The sequence below is a fragment of the Centroberyx affinis genome, unplaced genomic scaffold (assembly GCF_046629955.1).
Source record: "Centroberyx affinis isolate AG114_WGS23_722 - 3 ecotype Tasmania unplaced genomic scaffold, CSIRO-AGI_Caff_v1 ptg001464l_1, whole genome shotgun sequence".
In the NCBI taxonomy this organism is placed as follows: Eukaryota; Metazoa; Chordata; class Actinopteri; order Beryciformes; family Berycidae; genus Centroberyx; species Centroberyx affinis.
Genome location: NW_027279933.1, coordinates 217796 through 235741, shown reverse-complemented (window position 1 = coordinate 235741; position 17946 = coordinate 217796). Strand labels below are relative to the sequence as shown.

Sequence of the window (17946 nt, the reverse complement as noted above, 5' to 3'; positions counted from 1 at the left end):
CCTGCCTGTGTCACAGTGTGTCAGCCTGATTAAAACAGGTCTGTATGCAGAGAGCCGCGCCTCAGCTCTCAGAGATGGAGATGGGCTTTGATTTTCATAATCCTGTCGCATCAATGCGCCCCAGCCCCTTAACACACACATGCTGACAGAGCAGGAGTGCAGTGTCAAAGCAAACCAAAGAATTGCCTTACGCCGCAATGCTAACAAGCACAAAGAATTAGAAACGGCTCTGTATCTTTGTGCAAATAGTTATGTTGCCATTTGAAAAATCTTGCTCATAGCAGGAGAAGGGAGTGTCACTAAAAAGAGGCTGGACCTGCACACAGTGTGCTTTAATAAAACATGATGCACCAAAGTAATGGATATAAAGTGAGCATGTATTTTTCCCCTATAATCTGACAAAGCATTAGATTTTCCCTGTCCTAAGCTTAACCCTCCTCACTAACCATTTCAGTAATCAGTAAATCATTGCCTTGGGACAGCAGTTAGTCATTGTCTGCTTAATGTCATCAGAATTCACAAAGTGTATTATAGATAATGTTAAAAGTGCATATTGTAAGATTGTTGATTCTTAATTTTCTCTCCCTCTCATATTTTCTTTCTTTTCTTTTCTTTCTTCCCCTGTCCCCTTTCTGTCTCTGTAGTTCCAACACGCTCCACCAGGTGGCCTCGTATCTATGTCTGTTGCCAGAGCTGGCTGAAGGGCAAGACACCACCTATGAGAAGGAGGTTCTCCTTGAGCTGCTGGTAAGTGCAGTCCTTGCTCCTGGTGAATTGTCCATGAGGGCATCTCAGTTTTTTAGCCTTGGCTCTTCCATCCTCCCCCTAATTAGTCTGTGCACTGAGCTTAAAGCTCTCTGAAGGAACATGACAGAAATATATTGTAGCCTCAAATGATGACCTACCTCTTTTTACCCTTAAATGCTACTCGTGATGCATCGTTCCCACAATCAGATTTGGGGTTTTCCCATTCATTCTCAGGAGGCATGTCACCATCCGATGCATCCTTGGTTGGCAAGGAAACTTCTGGGGTCTTGATCCATCATTTGTCCTCACATTCTTTTGTTTTGGTATTGTATTCCTGCTGTTTAATTTACACCAAACGCAGCATGGAGGACACAAGAACGCACATGAACTGGACACCCAAAAACTGCCAGAATATAGTGAGATGATTTTGCCTTCAAATTAATAGCATAACATTTCTCCCTGTCCCTGTCCCTGTCCCTCAAAAACACAAACATACAGAGGAATTAACTAATGTTTATTATGACTTATAGTTTATTAAAGCTTTTTCCTTTTACGTTCATGTTGTAATGAGAACATAAGCACATGAAAAATAAAGACATGGCAACTAATGGGAACGCCCACACAATCCAAGGGCTTCTTCATTTCATACCTTACCGCTCATTACAGCATACATAGTGCAACACTTGCATGCCTTAAGCTTGGCTATAATTTGCTACCCTTCACGTACAGTTTTCCTCACTACATGTACTAAGTACTTGACCCACTTTAATGTGTGTGTTTTCATCTTGCCCCTTATGCTGAAAGAAACTTATTCATATGCCGCCACTTTACCAAGTTCTGTAAACCACTTCTCCATCCCCTCTTGATTATCTGTCTCCCTAGTCTGGATCCAGTTTGAGGCATCACAGTGGGACACTTTCAGAGGATCACCTCGTGTATATATATAGTCTTGGACCGAAGTCCAGATCAGCATCGGTGACCTCTTTAATACACTCATGTATCTGGTGCCACTCATCTTGAATTAGAGGGCACTCCCACAGGACGTGTACCAGAGTCCCTTACCTTACCTTGGCATCATATTTTCATTCCCCGCAGATACAGTAGTACTCTGATCAGTACTCGTATCGGCAGATTTACTTCATAAAGTACTCGTATTGGTTCTGTATAATTGGTGTTTGTGCACCTCTACAAACGATGTTGGTGAGCAATTATTTGTTGAGCAGTCAGAAAACGCTACGGCATAATAGGTTTTGGGTTTCTCATTTTAAAGTAATTAATTTCTGCTTTTGACCTTGGAATACGTATAGCATCCCCTCTTCACTGTCCGTCCCTCTTGAATTTGCCTTTTAATCCAATTACTGCTTTATGTGAGCTTTTGTGAGGGCTAGGGTGAATTGAGGACAGTGCTGATGAGAGATAAAGAGCCCAGTTTTTTTTTTTCGCTAACTTTTGAAAGGCTGGAGCTGGTTTGATTGTCCTCTCTGGTTCCCCTTCCCCTGCACTCATAATTTTCCTTTTTTTTAAATGGACCCTTGTCCCGCTAGTGGCCCCAACACACACTCACACACATGCTATAGGCTTCTTCATCAAAGAGGGTGCTGGCAGGCTGACCTGTGGTTATACATAATTACCCACTCAGACCCTCCCCAGGTCCTCTCTGAGAAGCGATGGAGAGGAGCTTTTTCATAATTATCTGATTAGATTGTTGCAGGAGCCAATGTCAGGGGACTCGTTTGTGTGCGCTCGAGGTTGCCCCCAACAACCGAGATCTCTTTGACTCGGTGTGTGTAATATACATGTGCCAGAGCCTAGGAAGGGGCCGCAGGACCAGAGCTCTGCCGTACGGTTGCAAAACAGGTCACATGCTGCAGAGAACACACTCATAATTAAGCTTAGAGGGGAGGAGCCGCTCCTCTTGAGAGGCAGTGCTGCTGTTACACCAGTGCCAATGTTAGACGAGTTTAGGCTATTTACTTCCTCTGAGGGACCAGATGAGCTGGTCTGTATTCTGCAGCAGATATCACTCTCCCTCACATGGTGAATAATTTATGTAAGGGGAACTTTTTTCCAGAAGGGACAATGTGCTGTTGTGCCTGAATTTAGATGAGTCCATCATAATACCTACAGGGATGCAGTCAGGAGAGCTACAGGGCAAATCACCATGTACACTAACCTGTGAAATAAACAAACTACTCCTCTTATTACAGAATGATATAAAGTTTGATACACTTAAATCATATGGAATAGTTGTAAGCAATAAATCATGTGATTTTTTTAGTTTACCAGCCCTTGGAAAACTCAATTTTGAACATGGAGTGTCCATGAACAAGATAATGATCCCCTACCTGCTTACTTATTGTAAGTCTAAAGCGAAGCAACTGTATAGTAAAGCAACTAGCCTTCAACATGGTATTGGTCTCTGTAGGGTCTACGGAGCAGTGCTGACCCGTCTATAGAGCGGTCCTTGTCCCATCTGACTGTGAAATAACCCTGGGTCCCATACTGATAGGCAGGGGACATGGCACTATAACAGGATTAGCCTATTATTGCGCCTAGTGGGCCACATTTGAGAGCAGAGGGGATTATATCGCTCCTAGAGCATGGTAGTTTGATCAACACACTACCACCGACTCCTCCCCTCCACTGTTCTAGGGCACTCTGTTCTAAAACTCATACACGCATGTAAACAGACTTGATGCGTGGGTGTGGTAATCCAACAGATGTGCAAATATTTAGCCTTTAATGTGGCCCATGCACTTACCATACTCATACATGTGTTCAAACACAGACACATGTTGGCTAACTGAGGTCCAGCAAAAGAACTAGCCTGAGACGACGTCTGATAAAAGGCTTTAGTTACACCAGACGTTTACGGTGGGTATTATGTAATAGAATGGTTGAGTGACCTGATTCTGTGGAAATGTTTTTTCTTTATTCCCTGGTCTGTCTTCTAGTGAGGGAGAGGATAAACATTTCGAGACTCAGCCGAAGGGACAGAGGGACATTTGTTCATTAACCCAATTTCTCTCTCTGCGTCTCTTTCTCTTCCCTCTGTCGCTCTCTCTCTCGCTGTCTGCCACACACAGGTGTCCCGTCATGAGCGCAGAATCTCTCAGATTGAACAACTTAACCAGATGCCCCTTTATCCAACGGAGAAGATTATCTGGGATGAGAACATCGTCCCGACCGAGTACTACTCAGGCGAAGGTGTGTGTCTGTGTGTATGCATGCGTGAATTGTGTTTTTGTTTGCACGTATATGTGTGTGTGATTGCGTGGGTGGGTGTGAAAGTGCGCCACCGCACACACGCTTGATTGCATGTCTAGCCAATGCCCTATCGTACACACACACACGTACACCCCCATGCTGTGTTATCCCTTGTTCTAAGGGCACTCATCTGGCACTGAGCTGGCTCCCCTCTCATGGGGAATCCTCTTTAGCTGGCAAGGACACCTTCAGCCACTAAGATGCCACCCACCATTCAAGCAACACCCCCTAAGCGCATTATTCGTGTAACATCGCAATAGTCTTTATAGAAGCAAGAATGTACGTAGATCAAATAACCGAGGAAGAGACACATACATTTTACCATTCAGTCTTTTTCTTGTAATCGTAAAGATATGTGATAGCAAGCCTAAATTGATGTCTGTGTCTAATAGTCTAATTATTCATTTACTTATTCTTCTCTCTCTCTCCATCCTTTATGTCTGTCTTGTCAGGTTGCCTGGCCCTCCCCAAGCTGAACCTCCAGTTCCTGACCCTCCATGACTACCTGTTGAGGAATTTTAACCTTTTCCGCCTGGAGTCGACCTACGAGATCAGACAGGACATAGAGGATGTGGTGTCGCGTATGAAACCATGGTTAGATGTCCTGAATTCCTTTTAAACAAAATTTTCTCCATATACAGATTCTGATGTAACAACACCTTGTGCTATCAAGCAAGAGTGAGCACAATATGTAGAAGTCTGGTTTGGATGTTAGAGGTCACCTCACACTATACCTGCTTTTCGTAAAGATGAGGCCTACACCACGCTTACACTACACTGCACATGTAGACCATGACTACCTGCCGAGGAACCTCAACCTGCTATACAAGATCAGACAGGACATAGACGATGTAATGTCACATATATAAAACAATCTTAGACCTCATGAGCAGCTGATCTACAGTTCTGTGGTGACATTTTCCTCCAAGGAGCACATTTAGTTTTCAATTTTAAAATTTAAAGACATAGGAAATAAATTAAGGAGCATAATCTTTTAACCTAATTTAATATATCCACCCCTACTTTGAAAATGAAATGACATGTGCTCTCAATTTTTTAGCGAGCGTGGAGTTATTTTTAGGATCATATGCTTCTTAAATGGCCGCACTGTAGAGCCCTGTGTTCCAGTCCAGCGGTGATCTGACAGGAGTGGAGCAGGCAGGATTTACTGTCTGTGGACCTGTGGAAATTTATTGCATTGATTTCAGGCCCGCATCATTATCACACCAGCCTCAATTTTCATTTGGATACCAACTTGATAAAGTCTAAAAAAAAACAGTGAATGCTTGCTGAATACTAATCACACATGCGTTTTGGAAGTTGAACATCGCATGGCTCGCTGCACTGCATGTTTTTTGTTGCTACCACAGAATCAGCTGAAATTCATGGTATAAAGTGTATCAGTAATTTGCCTCCAGGCCTGCTGTTGTCTGTTCAGGTCAGGGGTCTCAGACATCAGTCTCACTAAAGATGCCTGATCATTGTGGGTGTGCCTAACCTCACTAGGGCATGAAAGACACCTTTGTACACTGGCCACAGCAGCTAATACGCCTCAGATTTTACCAGCACAGTTTTTAGAATACTGCAGGACCTCCTATAACATAACTCATAACACTTGTGGAAATTTCTCAGAACTCCCAAAAATGTCTTAAAATGATACCGTTAAGGCCTTTCCAAATTTCTTGGGTTTATTTCTGTTTAATGATGGATGTTCATTCTGTTTTTCCTCTAACTGCTTGTTGTGTCTCTCCCTCCACACAGGCAGTCAGAGTATGGGGGAGTGGTGTTTGGCGGCTGGGCCAGGATGGCTCAGATGATCACTTCCTTCTCCATAGTTGAGGTTGCCAAGCCCAACATTGGAGAGAACTGGCCCGCTCGCGTCCGAGCTGATGTCACTGTCAACCTCAACATACGGGATCATATCAAACACGAGTGGGAAGGTATGAATATGCATGTGTGTGTTTCTGTCTCCATCTGTCCATCTATCTCTGTATTTTTTTTCTGTCTCCAGCTCTTTTTATCTGTACTTGTGTATCCACCATTTATCTTTCATCATCATTATCATCTATGCATATATCTAGCTCTCTTGTTTTCTGTCTCACCCCAAACCACTTTGTTTCTGTGTACTGTATAGAATAGATTATTGTGTCCACACAAGGGGCAGAATTGTTTTTGGCCTCACCAGGGATACAAAATAGGCATCAGCACATAACACAGCACACATGATGCACATTAAGAGTATCATACATTAAGAGCCCTCCTTCCATATTGATCTCCCCTCCCACACCCCCTCCTTTTCCTGTTAACTTCTCGCTGTCTCCGAACAGCCCAGTCATCCCAGTAAACAGTTTATATCCTCCATAAAGTCTTCCCTTACCACTCTATTCAATCCTGCCAGACCTTGACTCGTGACCCCTCCCCGCCTTGTGTCTCTGTGAAGACATGCCACTTCTGGGTAGCCTGTACCACTTAGCTTCCGTGTTTTATTTCCTCATCTTCTGTCTCTCTCTGTGTTGTAGGCAGGGGCACTGTAGATAATGTTAACTGTAGCTTGTCATCCTCAAAGACATTGATTCACGGGGGAACATAGAAAGCACCATGAAGCCTTAGGCAGGTTGACTTCTATAGCTCTATAGAGAATGATATAGGTTGTGTTCGCACGCCAATGTATGCCAACGGTGTCTGGCACCAGTTTAAACATAAAATACACAGGGGCTTTAAGTGGAGATGCGCTGTAGAAGTAATGTTGGAGGGTTCGGTACTCTTGATGTATCCAACATAAATTTAAAGGAATCTCAACTACAAGCCATGATCCTCACACAATCAGCTGGTCTTGTTCAGTGTCATTAGTGGAAGCCTGTCCAAGCCGCCAGCCTCAGAATCTTTCTCCACCTCCTCCCACTTTGCACACACACTTTTTTTATGGTTTTACTTTCTTTTTTTGTAATTCAATGGAGGTGTGGAGTACGGTTTCATTCCCTCCCCTTACTGTTTCCCCATTGTATAATTAGAGCTTCATGTTTTAAAGATCAGCCAAACGCTGACAGGGCAGCTTCTCTCGTTCTCTCCAAACTCCCCCCCCGCCCCACACTGCTACTCTCTGTCTCACTCTAAAACCCCTATCTCTCTCTTTCTCTCTCTCTCTCTCTCTCTCTCTAACCCCTCTCTCTAACCTCTTTCTCTCTAGGGCTGCGGAAGCACGATGTTTGCTTTCTGATCACGGTGCGCCCCAACCTGCCCTACGGCACGCGCTTCGACCGGCGCCAGCCCTTCGTGGAGCAGACTGGCCTGGTGTACGTGAGAGGCTGCGAGGTGCAGGGCATGCTGGACGACAAGGGACGCGTCATTGAAGAGGGTACGCTCACATGTGCGCACACACACACACACACACACACACACACACATAAGAAACACATGAATATCATCACACGTACAAACCAGTGACACATGACATCCTCCCGCCCATCAGACCCCTAACCCCCCCCCCACCCCCCCGCAAAATCCTCATGAGGGGGTCACAGTGGTGTTGTCATGGTGACAGGCATAGTGCGACCTGACCTGTCCACATTAACATTCCATTAACCTGAGGTCGGCAAGAACACCTGAGAGCTTTCTGCCCTGCCCCCTGCTTTATTTATTGGATTTAACACAAGAGCTGCATTGGCTGTATCTGATAGATGTGCTTCTGTAATAGAACACCAGATATGCTTCTCCAGCAGAATACAGTAATGTGCCGTATAGGCTACACTCACCTCTAGCTCTGAAACAAGGTATTGCCAGTGACAATACTTTCTGGCTTTATGAATATGATTTGAGCACAGTATGTTATTTAATCTGTGAGCTACCATATTTCTTAAAAAACAAACATACAATTTACATCAAAAAGAAGACTCAATGGAGTCTTGGAGTCCGACCAACTTATTTCCTGGATAGTATAATGTATCTGTACAATAAAGCGATCTGCTCCATTTCCTCCTGCTGCCCTCCTGCTCTCCCCCACAGCCCAGAGCAGTCCCTCCAAGTGGTTGGTTAACCTGAATTAGCCTGCAGCCCTGCTATTCTAAGTGTTTGCCTTTTCCCCTGTCGGAACATGTGTCCATGTACTGAAGCACCCTGTCCCCTATCCTCTCTCATCTGTTTGGATTAAATATGCAGAGGGCAGGGCTTTCCGAATAGGCATCCTGCTAGGGAACATGCCCCTGCCACTGTCGGCTTGGTTAAACTTTCAGATCCCCAACGGGGATGAGTGGTACTATGGCTCACTGGTTGGAGGGGAGGTGTCACATAAATCATTGGGCACTTGGTGAAGGCGTGGGGAGACACAAGCTGAGAGGCGCATTTTGGGACATTAACTACTGACTAATAGCAGAGGATTATTGTATCCAGGACTCTCCTCAGAAAAATAATTGTATAAAGTACAGAATGTTAAAGATTATTATGTTTAGATTATTATGTGAATTCCACCTGAATGAATTCATTAAACTGTTATTGAATGATGTATTGATTTAATCTCATCTTTTAATAACTGGCAGTTTATTGTGATGACACATCGGCCTACCTGTCTTGACTGCTCACACACACCTTTGCCCAGCTGTCCACACTGTTATCCCATGGTGTTGTTGTCTAGCTTCCACTCTTGAGCTGTCACCACACTCATTTTAGTAAGGAGGATTTGATGATCCTCACAGCGACACATGCACACACACACACTGATACACATACACACAGGAGGCCAACAGGATTGAATTTCACTAGCCTGCTCTCACCCCTGCAGCACCAGGCAAGAATCCTATTTAGATATCTGTGAAAGCTGCACTTGCTGCACCACACTGGCTCCCAATGGGAGTAAGCCTAAAGCCCTCAGCCTGCCTGTCAGGCATCTCAATGTAATTCCTGTTCCTGCCCGAGAGGCATCACAATGTAAGGCCTGTCCCTATTGAGGTGGGGCATAGTGTTGCTGTAGCAGGGCAAATTAGGGCTATGATCTTTATAGAGTATACTTTGGAAAATAAAATAATGGGGTGACAATTATTATTGCAATTCTGTTTTCTGGTTTATTTGGTTTGGAAAGGTTAAATGATTTAGAGTAATTTCTTTTTTCAGGGTATGTGCGTGTGTGCACATACACAAACATGTATACACATTTTATGAGTATATTCTCAATTATGTAAGCACTGGTAGTGGCTAAATTGCAGTGATCTACTCTACCTCATTAGCCACATATTCAAGAAACAGGCTTGTGCAGGTTAGCTTGAGAATTATGCAACTCCCTTGACTCTTAAGCTGAGGTTAAATCTCCATATGTGCCCTACATTTGGCAGCTGGCTGAAGTTGCATGGCACATAGCTCATATGTCAACATTTATTTTAAGTAAGTAGATATGGCATTTCTGCTTTTATGTATCAATGCTTGTTTTTCTTAGAATAACAATAATGTTGATCATTCATAAATTAGATATGGTTACTGAAAGGAGTATGGTTAGTGATAGATGTAAATAATAATGTGATACTTTATTGATCTATGTAGACAAATTCTCTTTTGACTTGCCCCACCTCCATTGGGAGGTCAGAGCACAGGGTCAGCTGCAGAACAGGGATTCATTGTCTTTCGTAAGGACACTTCAATAGGACAGGTGCTTAATAGATAGTGTAAACCTCCACGCATGTTATGCTCTCCTGGAAAAACTACTCGCTGTCAGGTGAAAAGAAGGGGCTGGTGGCTCCACGTGTGTCGGAGGAGACGCATGGTAGTCTACACCAGACTGTCCCGATGTCTATGTCCAGTCTTGCAAGTTTGGACAGAGAGGAAGAAGCAGAGCAAATGCTGGGTGTGCTTTCAACTGTGGAACGTACCAAGAGGACAGATGCCAAGCATGATGTGTCCATATTTATGCATTTGAATTATGGGTTTTAACATCTCTTGGTCATTGTTGCTGACCGCATACTGATATCCTGTCAAGACATGTTATACTTGTTCTCAGTTGTAACAAGTGTTCTCCCCTCCACTCTAATCTAGGACCTGACCCAAAGCCTAAGCTGCGAGGAGACTCCAGAACATTCCGTGTATGGCTGGACCCAAACCAGTACCAGCAGGACATGACCAGCAGCATTCAAAGTGGCTCTGAGGATCCCTATGAGACTTTCAACATCATTATGAGGCGCAAACCCAAGGAGAATAATTTCAAGGTTTGAACTACAAACTGAACACACAGTTCAGCCCCTACATTTAACTTAGACAAGCACGTTGTCGCCTCCTTTCTCTATCTCTCTATTCCTGTCCATTTTTTTTTCTCTGTTTGAGTAGTGCTTCTTCAGACCTTGAGCTCTGGCCCTCCCAACATCACCCCTGGGTGATCAATCACACGTATTATACTGCTTGGGTCTTGTAGCTGTAAGGTTGGGGCCAGGGCAACTCTGAGATTACCGCCCGCTCAAGGCCCCCCCTCCCACTGATCCCAAACAGAGACACTTCTCCCTGGGTGACCTTGTGATGCTCGTCCCCCTCCTCTCACTCTCCTGCCAGGAATCCATTTCTGGCAGCAAGCCCATAGTTTATGCATACTGTAGGATCAGGTTGCACTCCTGAAGATGCCTGCTGGTAGAGAAGGTTAAGAAAAAGGAAATCCCTGCACTACATCCTTTTCATTTCACAAACTATTACAGCTTTTCCACCAGTCATGGAATGGTTAACCACACAATCCTGTGAAACATTTGTCACAGTTGTTTTGCTCAGTTTTGTTTATCAGCTTTTTTTTCTAGAGTGATCTGTTATTTTTCATCTTCCCAACCCATTTCTGTCTTTCAAAGCCAGAGGAGTGACAGATGCTTTTGAAATTAAATGGTTTTTTTTCTTTTTTTGAAAAGCACAGAAACTAATAGGTATTCCAGAAACATTCCTCTCCATCTCTGATGTCGACAGAGATGAAAGTAAACAAGTTTTCCCTATCCAGGGTTTGATGCACAGGACAGTTTGCAGCTCATTAAAATGTAATTGACAGACACAAATTTCCCACTGCCCCATCAGCCCACCACACAGCTATTCATATCCAGCTAAGCCATCTCGTTTTGCTAGATGGAGTTTTTTTAAGTTTCTGCAATTCTATTGCCTGAGGTGCTTCATTCAAATGGTGACAGTTTTTTTGTTTTGTTTTGTTGTTTCCCTCAAATCAGATTTTCACTGATGTTAGCTGTTGGTTTGATATCTATCCAAACTGTGTGTTTTGTGTCTGTCTGTACTAGGCGGTGCTGGAGACCATCAGAAACCTGATGAACACAGAGTGTGTTGTCCCTGACTGGCTTCATGACATCATCCTGGGATATGGTGATCCAGGCAGTGCCCACTACTCCAAAATGCCCAATCAGATCTCCACGTTGGACTTCAACGACACCTTTCTGTCCCTGGACCACTTACGCTCTTGTTTCCCTGGTTATACCGTCAAGGTCACAGAGGAGAATCCTGAACTGCAAGTCCCCCCTTTCAGGTGAGGGTCAAAGGTCAAAGGTGAAGCTGAGTAAGGTCTTATTGAGGTTGTCTTAGCTTGATGATGAATGGAGGAATAACGGAAGCAAAGGAAATGTTAAGACCTAAGTATTTCTATCAGCCTGTTATTGTATTATCGCATACTGGTGGTTATTTACGTAATGTATTAAACTCCCACCACAGTAGAGGGTGGCTATAATTAATCACTCTGTTAGATGCTGTTTTTTTAGCTCTCTGTGACTAAAACTAACATACTCAATAACCTTGGGCCTTTTGTTTGTTCCAGAATCAAGTTTCCACTCCCAAACAGAACAGACAAAGGGAAGAAGAGGAAGGCCGATGAGGAAGTGGAAGACAAAGAGGAAGACCTGACCTTGATCGTTGAGCCTCATGTCACCCCCAACCGTGGTCCATACCCCTACAACCAGCCCAAACGGTGAGGGGTCAAGGCCAAGGGTCAGCCCTCACAGTTCACAAGTCAACTACAGTAGGGGTCTCACCTTCTCTAAACAGAAGTGACCTCTTTAAAGATAGTTACACCTCATCTATCTCCACTGTGTCCACAGAGAACACAATGCTCATGCCTGTGTGTTTTAGTGCCCAGCCGTAAGACCTCAACTTTAACCTCTACCCAATGGTTGTGTGTTTGTGTGTGCACATGCATTTGCTCATGTCTGCTTGTGTGTGTGTGTGTCTGGGGGGCTTCTATGTCCCGAAGGCTTTTTAGCAAACCATCTTTGCAGCAGAAAACAGTGTAAAAAAAACACAAGCCGCATGCTTTTTATAGCTCTGTCAGTGCAGGTTTGTGTCCTCTTTCAAATTCTGTAGGTCTGACTATTTTGATTTCGACTCGTCTGTGCATGTCTCCTGGAGATTTACTCTGGCATGTTAGCTATGAAATGTTTTGGTGTTATTTTGGCCGTTGGTAGACCTGCATTTATAGGTTGAGAATTTTATGCAATTAAATGTGAACAGAAAAGGCTTTTGTTTGTTAATATTCTTGTGCTAATCATAACAACAAAAAATAATTGCCCTTCTTCATGAAAATTAAGCATCATCTGGTATTTTAGCATTTCCAGTTTGTACTTTGATATTGAAATCTTTATCAACAACAAATCCTATGGGGGAGCCCTGACTGAACTATCTTTCATGATGGTCTCAAAAAACATCACAACAAACTGGCTGCATGAAGCATCTCTTCTTTAAAAAAATGCAACATTTGAATATAGATGTGTTTTGTTGCTGTCAAGTTTTCAATATCTCAGATTAATTATTTGGTATGTTAGTATCACATTAACGGTAATGTAAATGTCACATTTCTTACAGGAACACCATTCAATTCACTCCTACTCAGATTGAAGCCATACGAGCTGGGATGCAGCCGGGACTCACCATGGTAAGGCCATCTGCTAGTGTTTAGTGCTTCACAGTGCCAGGTTTCTACATTCATGGAAAACCTGGGGGAAAGATTTAGAATTTGAGAAATGTGTTTTGTGGCCCAGGAAGAGTTATAAAAAATGAAACATGTTCAGAAGGTTTTGGAAATATCATGGATATGATATAATGATATGTTTTTCAGCCAGGAGTGTTTGACACTCTCTGTGGATAGATCTATCTCTCTATAGATAGAAGAATATATCCATCTATCTATTCCGAATGCCAAGTATCCTGATTTGCTCACATACGCTCCCAGTCTTGAGTTGTAGCTACCCAAACAAGACCAGGGACATTTACATTTCACATTTTACATTTGCATTTTAACAGGCTCCAACAAATATTGATCACGCTTTTCTGTGTGTCATGGAATATTCATGGGGAAGTCATGGAGTTGAATTAGAAAGTCATGGAGTCAGATTTTTTTCTTTTTTTCATTTTGTCTTTTATGTCTTTTATGAGTTTCATTTCACCAGTCAGTAGCAGACAAAGTGAAAGTCAAAGAACACAGTGGGGCTAATTAGGAGGACAGGCAATGTTTTAAAATCCAGCCCATAAGTCATGCATACCCATGAGTGTGATGCTTGCTAGGCGAGCGCTATTGTCATTCCACTGACCGCTGATATGGCAGGTGCACATTCTCCCTGGTTGCTATTATAAAGCCGAAGATTTGCAGCCACTCGGGCCAGTCTTGTGATGTACACCGAAGGGACTCCCCCACCAGTAAATATGCTGTTGTTTGGTGTCCCTATCCCCATCACTCATGCAGAGCTTAGTCGGTTGTGGTGACATAATGTCCCGCCAGCCCCTCTGTAAATTAACTTCGACGTTGCCAATGAAATACACATACACTACGACATATAACCACGAAGCTTATGGCTATAGACGCACCCAAGTACAATCTCACACACCGAGCCACATACATGTCATTCCAGCCTGCTATTGCTAGAGTAGCATAATACACACTCATACACACACACACACACACTCTTTTAACAAAAGTGTCATTCCCACTTGGTGATTGGGAGCTGGCAGTGGGTTCTGAGTTGTTATTTATTGTGCAGCTAGCTGGGGTAAATATGGCAAGTTGGCTATCAGCAGAGTCGTAAAACAACTCAGCATGCATGCCTTGCTCTGCTCTTCTCTTCACCCCCTCCAACACCCCTTCCTGGCATGTGTCACAGTCGTTAGCAGCCAAGATAGACACACACTACCTCCCTGCCTGCCTAGCTCGCTTTCATGTAGGGAAACCAAGGAGCTGTTTATGTACTGGTTTATACAGGAAAGTCTACTAATTGTACTGTCTATTGTTAGCAAAGATTACTCACCTGAGATAACACATACCAGGACTAAATAGTTTCATAAATATTTATCTATTAAATTAGATGTGCCTATTTCCCTCGGTTAAGGAAATATGAGGCTTATTATCATGATAACCTGTATACTGATGAAGTGGTAATATTCCGGTAACGAGCACAAAAGGGAGGCTTGAAAGCTACCTATGGCCTTGTGTAACTTTCCTCCCTTCTCGCTGGCACTGTGTGTCCTTGCTTGTCTGCGTGTGCTGTGGGACTGACCTGGCATGCCAGGCGGCTCCACAGCCCTGCTGCACTGGGCCCATCTGAGCAGTGCTAACGACGGGGCGCTAGGCTAGCCCGTTCTGACAGGCACAGGGCCTCGCTGTCACAACCGCTAAGTTGTCTCCAAGGCAGGGGCCTTTTCAATGTAACCTAACTGCTAACCGTGTTTCTCATCTCTGCTGTTTTCTCCTGTTCTGTTATGTTCTTTCTTGATTTTGTCTGTTAACTTTCTCACTCTTTATTTCTCTCTATGCACCCCCTTCCTCACCCCCCTCCCTTTCTCCAGGTTGTTGGCCCACCAGGTACCGGAAAGACAGATGTTGCTGTCCAGATCATCTCCAACCTCTATCACAACTTTCCTGAGCAGAGGACCCTCATAGTCACACACTCAAACCAGGTTAACCCACCACACACACACACACACACACACACAATGCATCCTCACAGCAGACAAAATGCACACAAACACAAACCAGGTAAACACATCTCTGATCTCTGAAAAGTTTCCCCAATAACCTGCTCAAAAAACAGTGAAGCTGTCTAGAGAATTAACAGCCCCGGCTCAGAATTGCCCATTAATCAGATGAAAAAGTCATATCCGAATCATGGAGGAAAAATTAAAATCTAAGCTCCCCTGTGCCCCAGTCTTCCACCCTCAGTATTTAATCATAAAGTAATCTGCTGGTGTTTTACACCGACGGCAGCTTGCAAGAAGGAACCTCAGCTGAAAGAAGCATTGCTGAATATATAATTATGAAAAGCCCTATTCTCGTGGAATAGTTTCCCCCTCCATTTATATTCCTCATACAGGAATAGAAGCGTGCCTCAAAGCATGCTAAATACCCATTCAGCTCTGCTATACTACTTGTCAACAGCACCGGTTGAATCAGAATCCATAGAAACTGAAAGACAAAACAGATTTATATGCACAAGTACTCATAATAGGTGACAAAATTACACACACAAATCAAAGAAATTATTTTCCATGTCTGAGTATGTCTACTTGTTCCCATTGTGCATTCCACACCAGGCTCTGAACCAGCTGTTTGAAAAGATCATGGCTCTGGACATCGACGAGCGCCACCTTCTGCGTCTGGGCCACGGAGAGGAAGAGCTGGAGACTGAGAAGGACTTCAGCAGGTGAGGACAGCAGGGAACAGGTGGACACACACACACACACGCAGAAATATGCACTTAAACAAACAGAGAAATGCACATGTGAGAATTGGGTCAAACAACTTGCATACACACTTGCATGTATAAGGGTGCATTCAGCACATGCTTACAAACTTATGCTCTAAATGCATGTGCACTGCAAAGGCAACCGTTACAGTTGTATAAAGGCTGACAACACACACACACACGCACAAACATGCACACATACATAAAAGCAGCCCAGCTGCCCACAAACATAATTAGTCTGAGCCAACTCGGTGACAGGGCCACTCGATACTCCCATATGCCAGTCCATGGACCTGGTTTATCTTCATTAGGCATCGCTGCCCTCCCAGGCCTTTCCACCAGTGTAAGGGATCTCTCCCTACAGCCCTGCACTCACAGGCAATTCCTGCCTGATTAACCCTCTCATCACTAATCTGGACTGCAAGACCTGACCTTGTACCTATTCTTACTGGCCAATTTGAGAATCATTTCCAAGAAAAAGTGGTCGGCAGTAAGCCTTTGTAACGCTGTGTAGAGGGGTATGACAGAAAACTGTATTTTCCAGGCCTGGAAACGTCATGGAAAATTATATATCTTCAAAAAGATTTGGGAATGCTATTGAAAATTTGTAATTATATATATATATAGGTGTGTTTAATGGCAAGCTAGGCTTCTGGTAAATTTATTTATGTTTATGAAGCAATAATAACCCAAGTAACCCATTTCTTGATTAATTACAGTTGTGGCTGACCAGAATAAGGCCCAGGATGTTTAAATCAGATTTTTAACAAAGAAAAAAGTAACATTCAAACAAGGCACTGACAAATATTAGCAAATATTTCTGCACAATATGTCATGGACAAGTCATTGAATTTGATAAGCAAAATGTGTAAGAACCCTTGGTATGGGTTGAGCAGGGAATTAGCGAAGTTCTATTGTGAGTTTTCCAGTATATTTCTGTTAGGGTGGTTTATAGGGTTCAACCAATATTGGTTTTGAAGGCCGATACTGATATTTTTAGACTGCAGTTAGCGATAGCCGATATTTTGTGCCAGTATCCAATATCTTTAAATTTGACCTTATTCATGCTAAGAACTACAAGTATTCAGTGTTTTCCCCAAGAATTATATTCTTGGCAGGGTTGAAAAGCATTTGCCTTTAGACCATCATGTGACATTGAAAGTCTCCACTAAAACCCGTACAACTGAGCTATTCTACAAAGAGTACTAGTGGCAGGGTACAGAACAGATAGCCTCAGACAAGAACCACTATAGTCCTGTTAGGACAGCCCTAGTAGTTCCCAGCTCCCTCACCCACGCCTTTGTGTAAGCTCCACTCTGTGTGTGCGTGTGTGTGTGTGTGTGTGTGTGAGCAATGCCTTGAAGGATAGTGACTCAGTCCTTACTACTGAGACATAGATGGAAAAGAGAGGGGGGGCAGCACACTTAAACCACTCATGGCAGACCTGAGAGTGAGAGAGAATATCTTAAGATACCCAAAACATTTACAGTGCTGCATGACTGCTACTATATTTAATGCCACTATTAGATGAATCAGCCCAAACCTTTTTTTCTTTTTTTTTCTAGCTAGCCAGTCTCTCCTCAAAACAAGGCAGGGCTTTTGAATATAAATAGCTCAACATTATTGAATATTAATTTACTTTTTATGCTGCTTCTATTTTAAGTGTCTTATAGCCTACATTCTTAATTACCACCATAACCATCTGTGGCACTGAGCAAATTACACCCTATAGCTCTCAGCAATGTTTAGAGATGAGGAAGGGAGGAGTTATGCATGTTGCTTATTTACACTACCCTTTGTATGACTAGTACCCTGTGAGTGTACGACTAGTATGAATAACATCATATGGGAGCTGAGGTCTGCATGGCAGCAGTCTGTTGCATTCTTGAATTATGCAGTGACAGACAGACAGAAAAGAAAGAGCTTTAGTTAGAAGCATTGAGTATGTTATTGCCTGCCTGGCTGCCTCCTAACAACATGCAGACTCCACACTCCTTCCACCCCACTGACACCAGCAAGAGGAGAGAACTAGAGAGTTTTAATTAACACTGTATACGGGATGAAAAATGGAAGGCAGCGCTCCACCGAATGCCTAACAAAGGGAAGGCTGCAGCACCATCAATTAGCAATGCCTCCCTGTATTTCACGCTGTATATTGTGCTGTTTTAATGAGACTTGGAGGAGACCTTTTCTAAAAATTTCCAACATGTACATCTAGTCTACATTGGGGCCAAATTTCCCAAAACAAATAATCTTT

General features: G+C 43.4%; 1 protein-coding gene across 1 annotated transcript in view; it reads left to right on the top strand.

Moving 5' to 3' along the window:
• The window catches only part of aqr (aquarius intron-binding spliceosomal factor), a 52683-nt gene that overhangs the window by 11579 nt on the left and 23158 nt on the right, over positions 1 to 17946 (top strand). Inside the window, exons 15-25 of the mRNA XM_071526786.1 lie at positions 645 to 747; positions 3834 to 3954; positions 4467 to 4608; positions 5776 to 5954; positions 7202 to 7369; positions 10030 to 10199; positions 11253 to 11494; positions 11780 to 11929; positions 12820 to 12889; positions 14794 to 14904; positions 15538 to 15647. Coding sequence (XP_071382887.1) covers positions 645 to 747; positions 3834 to 3954; positions 4467 to 4608; positions 5776 to 5954; positions 7202 to 7369; positions 10030 to 10199; positions 11253 to 11494; positions 11780 to 11929; positions 12820 to 12889; positions 14794 to 14904; positions 15538 to 15647 — 1566 coding nt within the window. The remainder of the gene's footprint in view (positions 1 to 644; positions 748 to 3833; positions 3955 to 4466; positions 4609 to 5775; positions 5955 to 7201; positions 7370 to 10029; positions 10200 to 11252; positions 11495 to 11779; positions 11930 to 12819; positions 12890 to 14793; positions 14905 to 15537; positions 15648 to 17946) is intronic.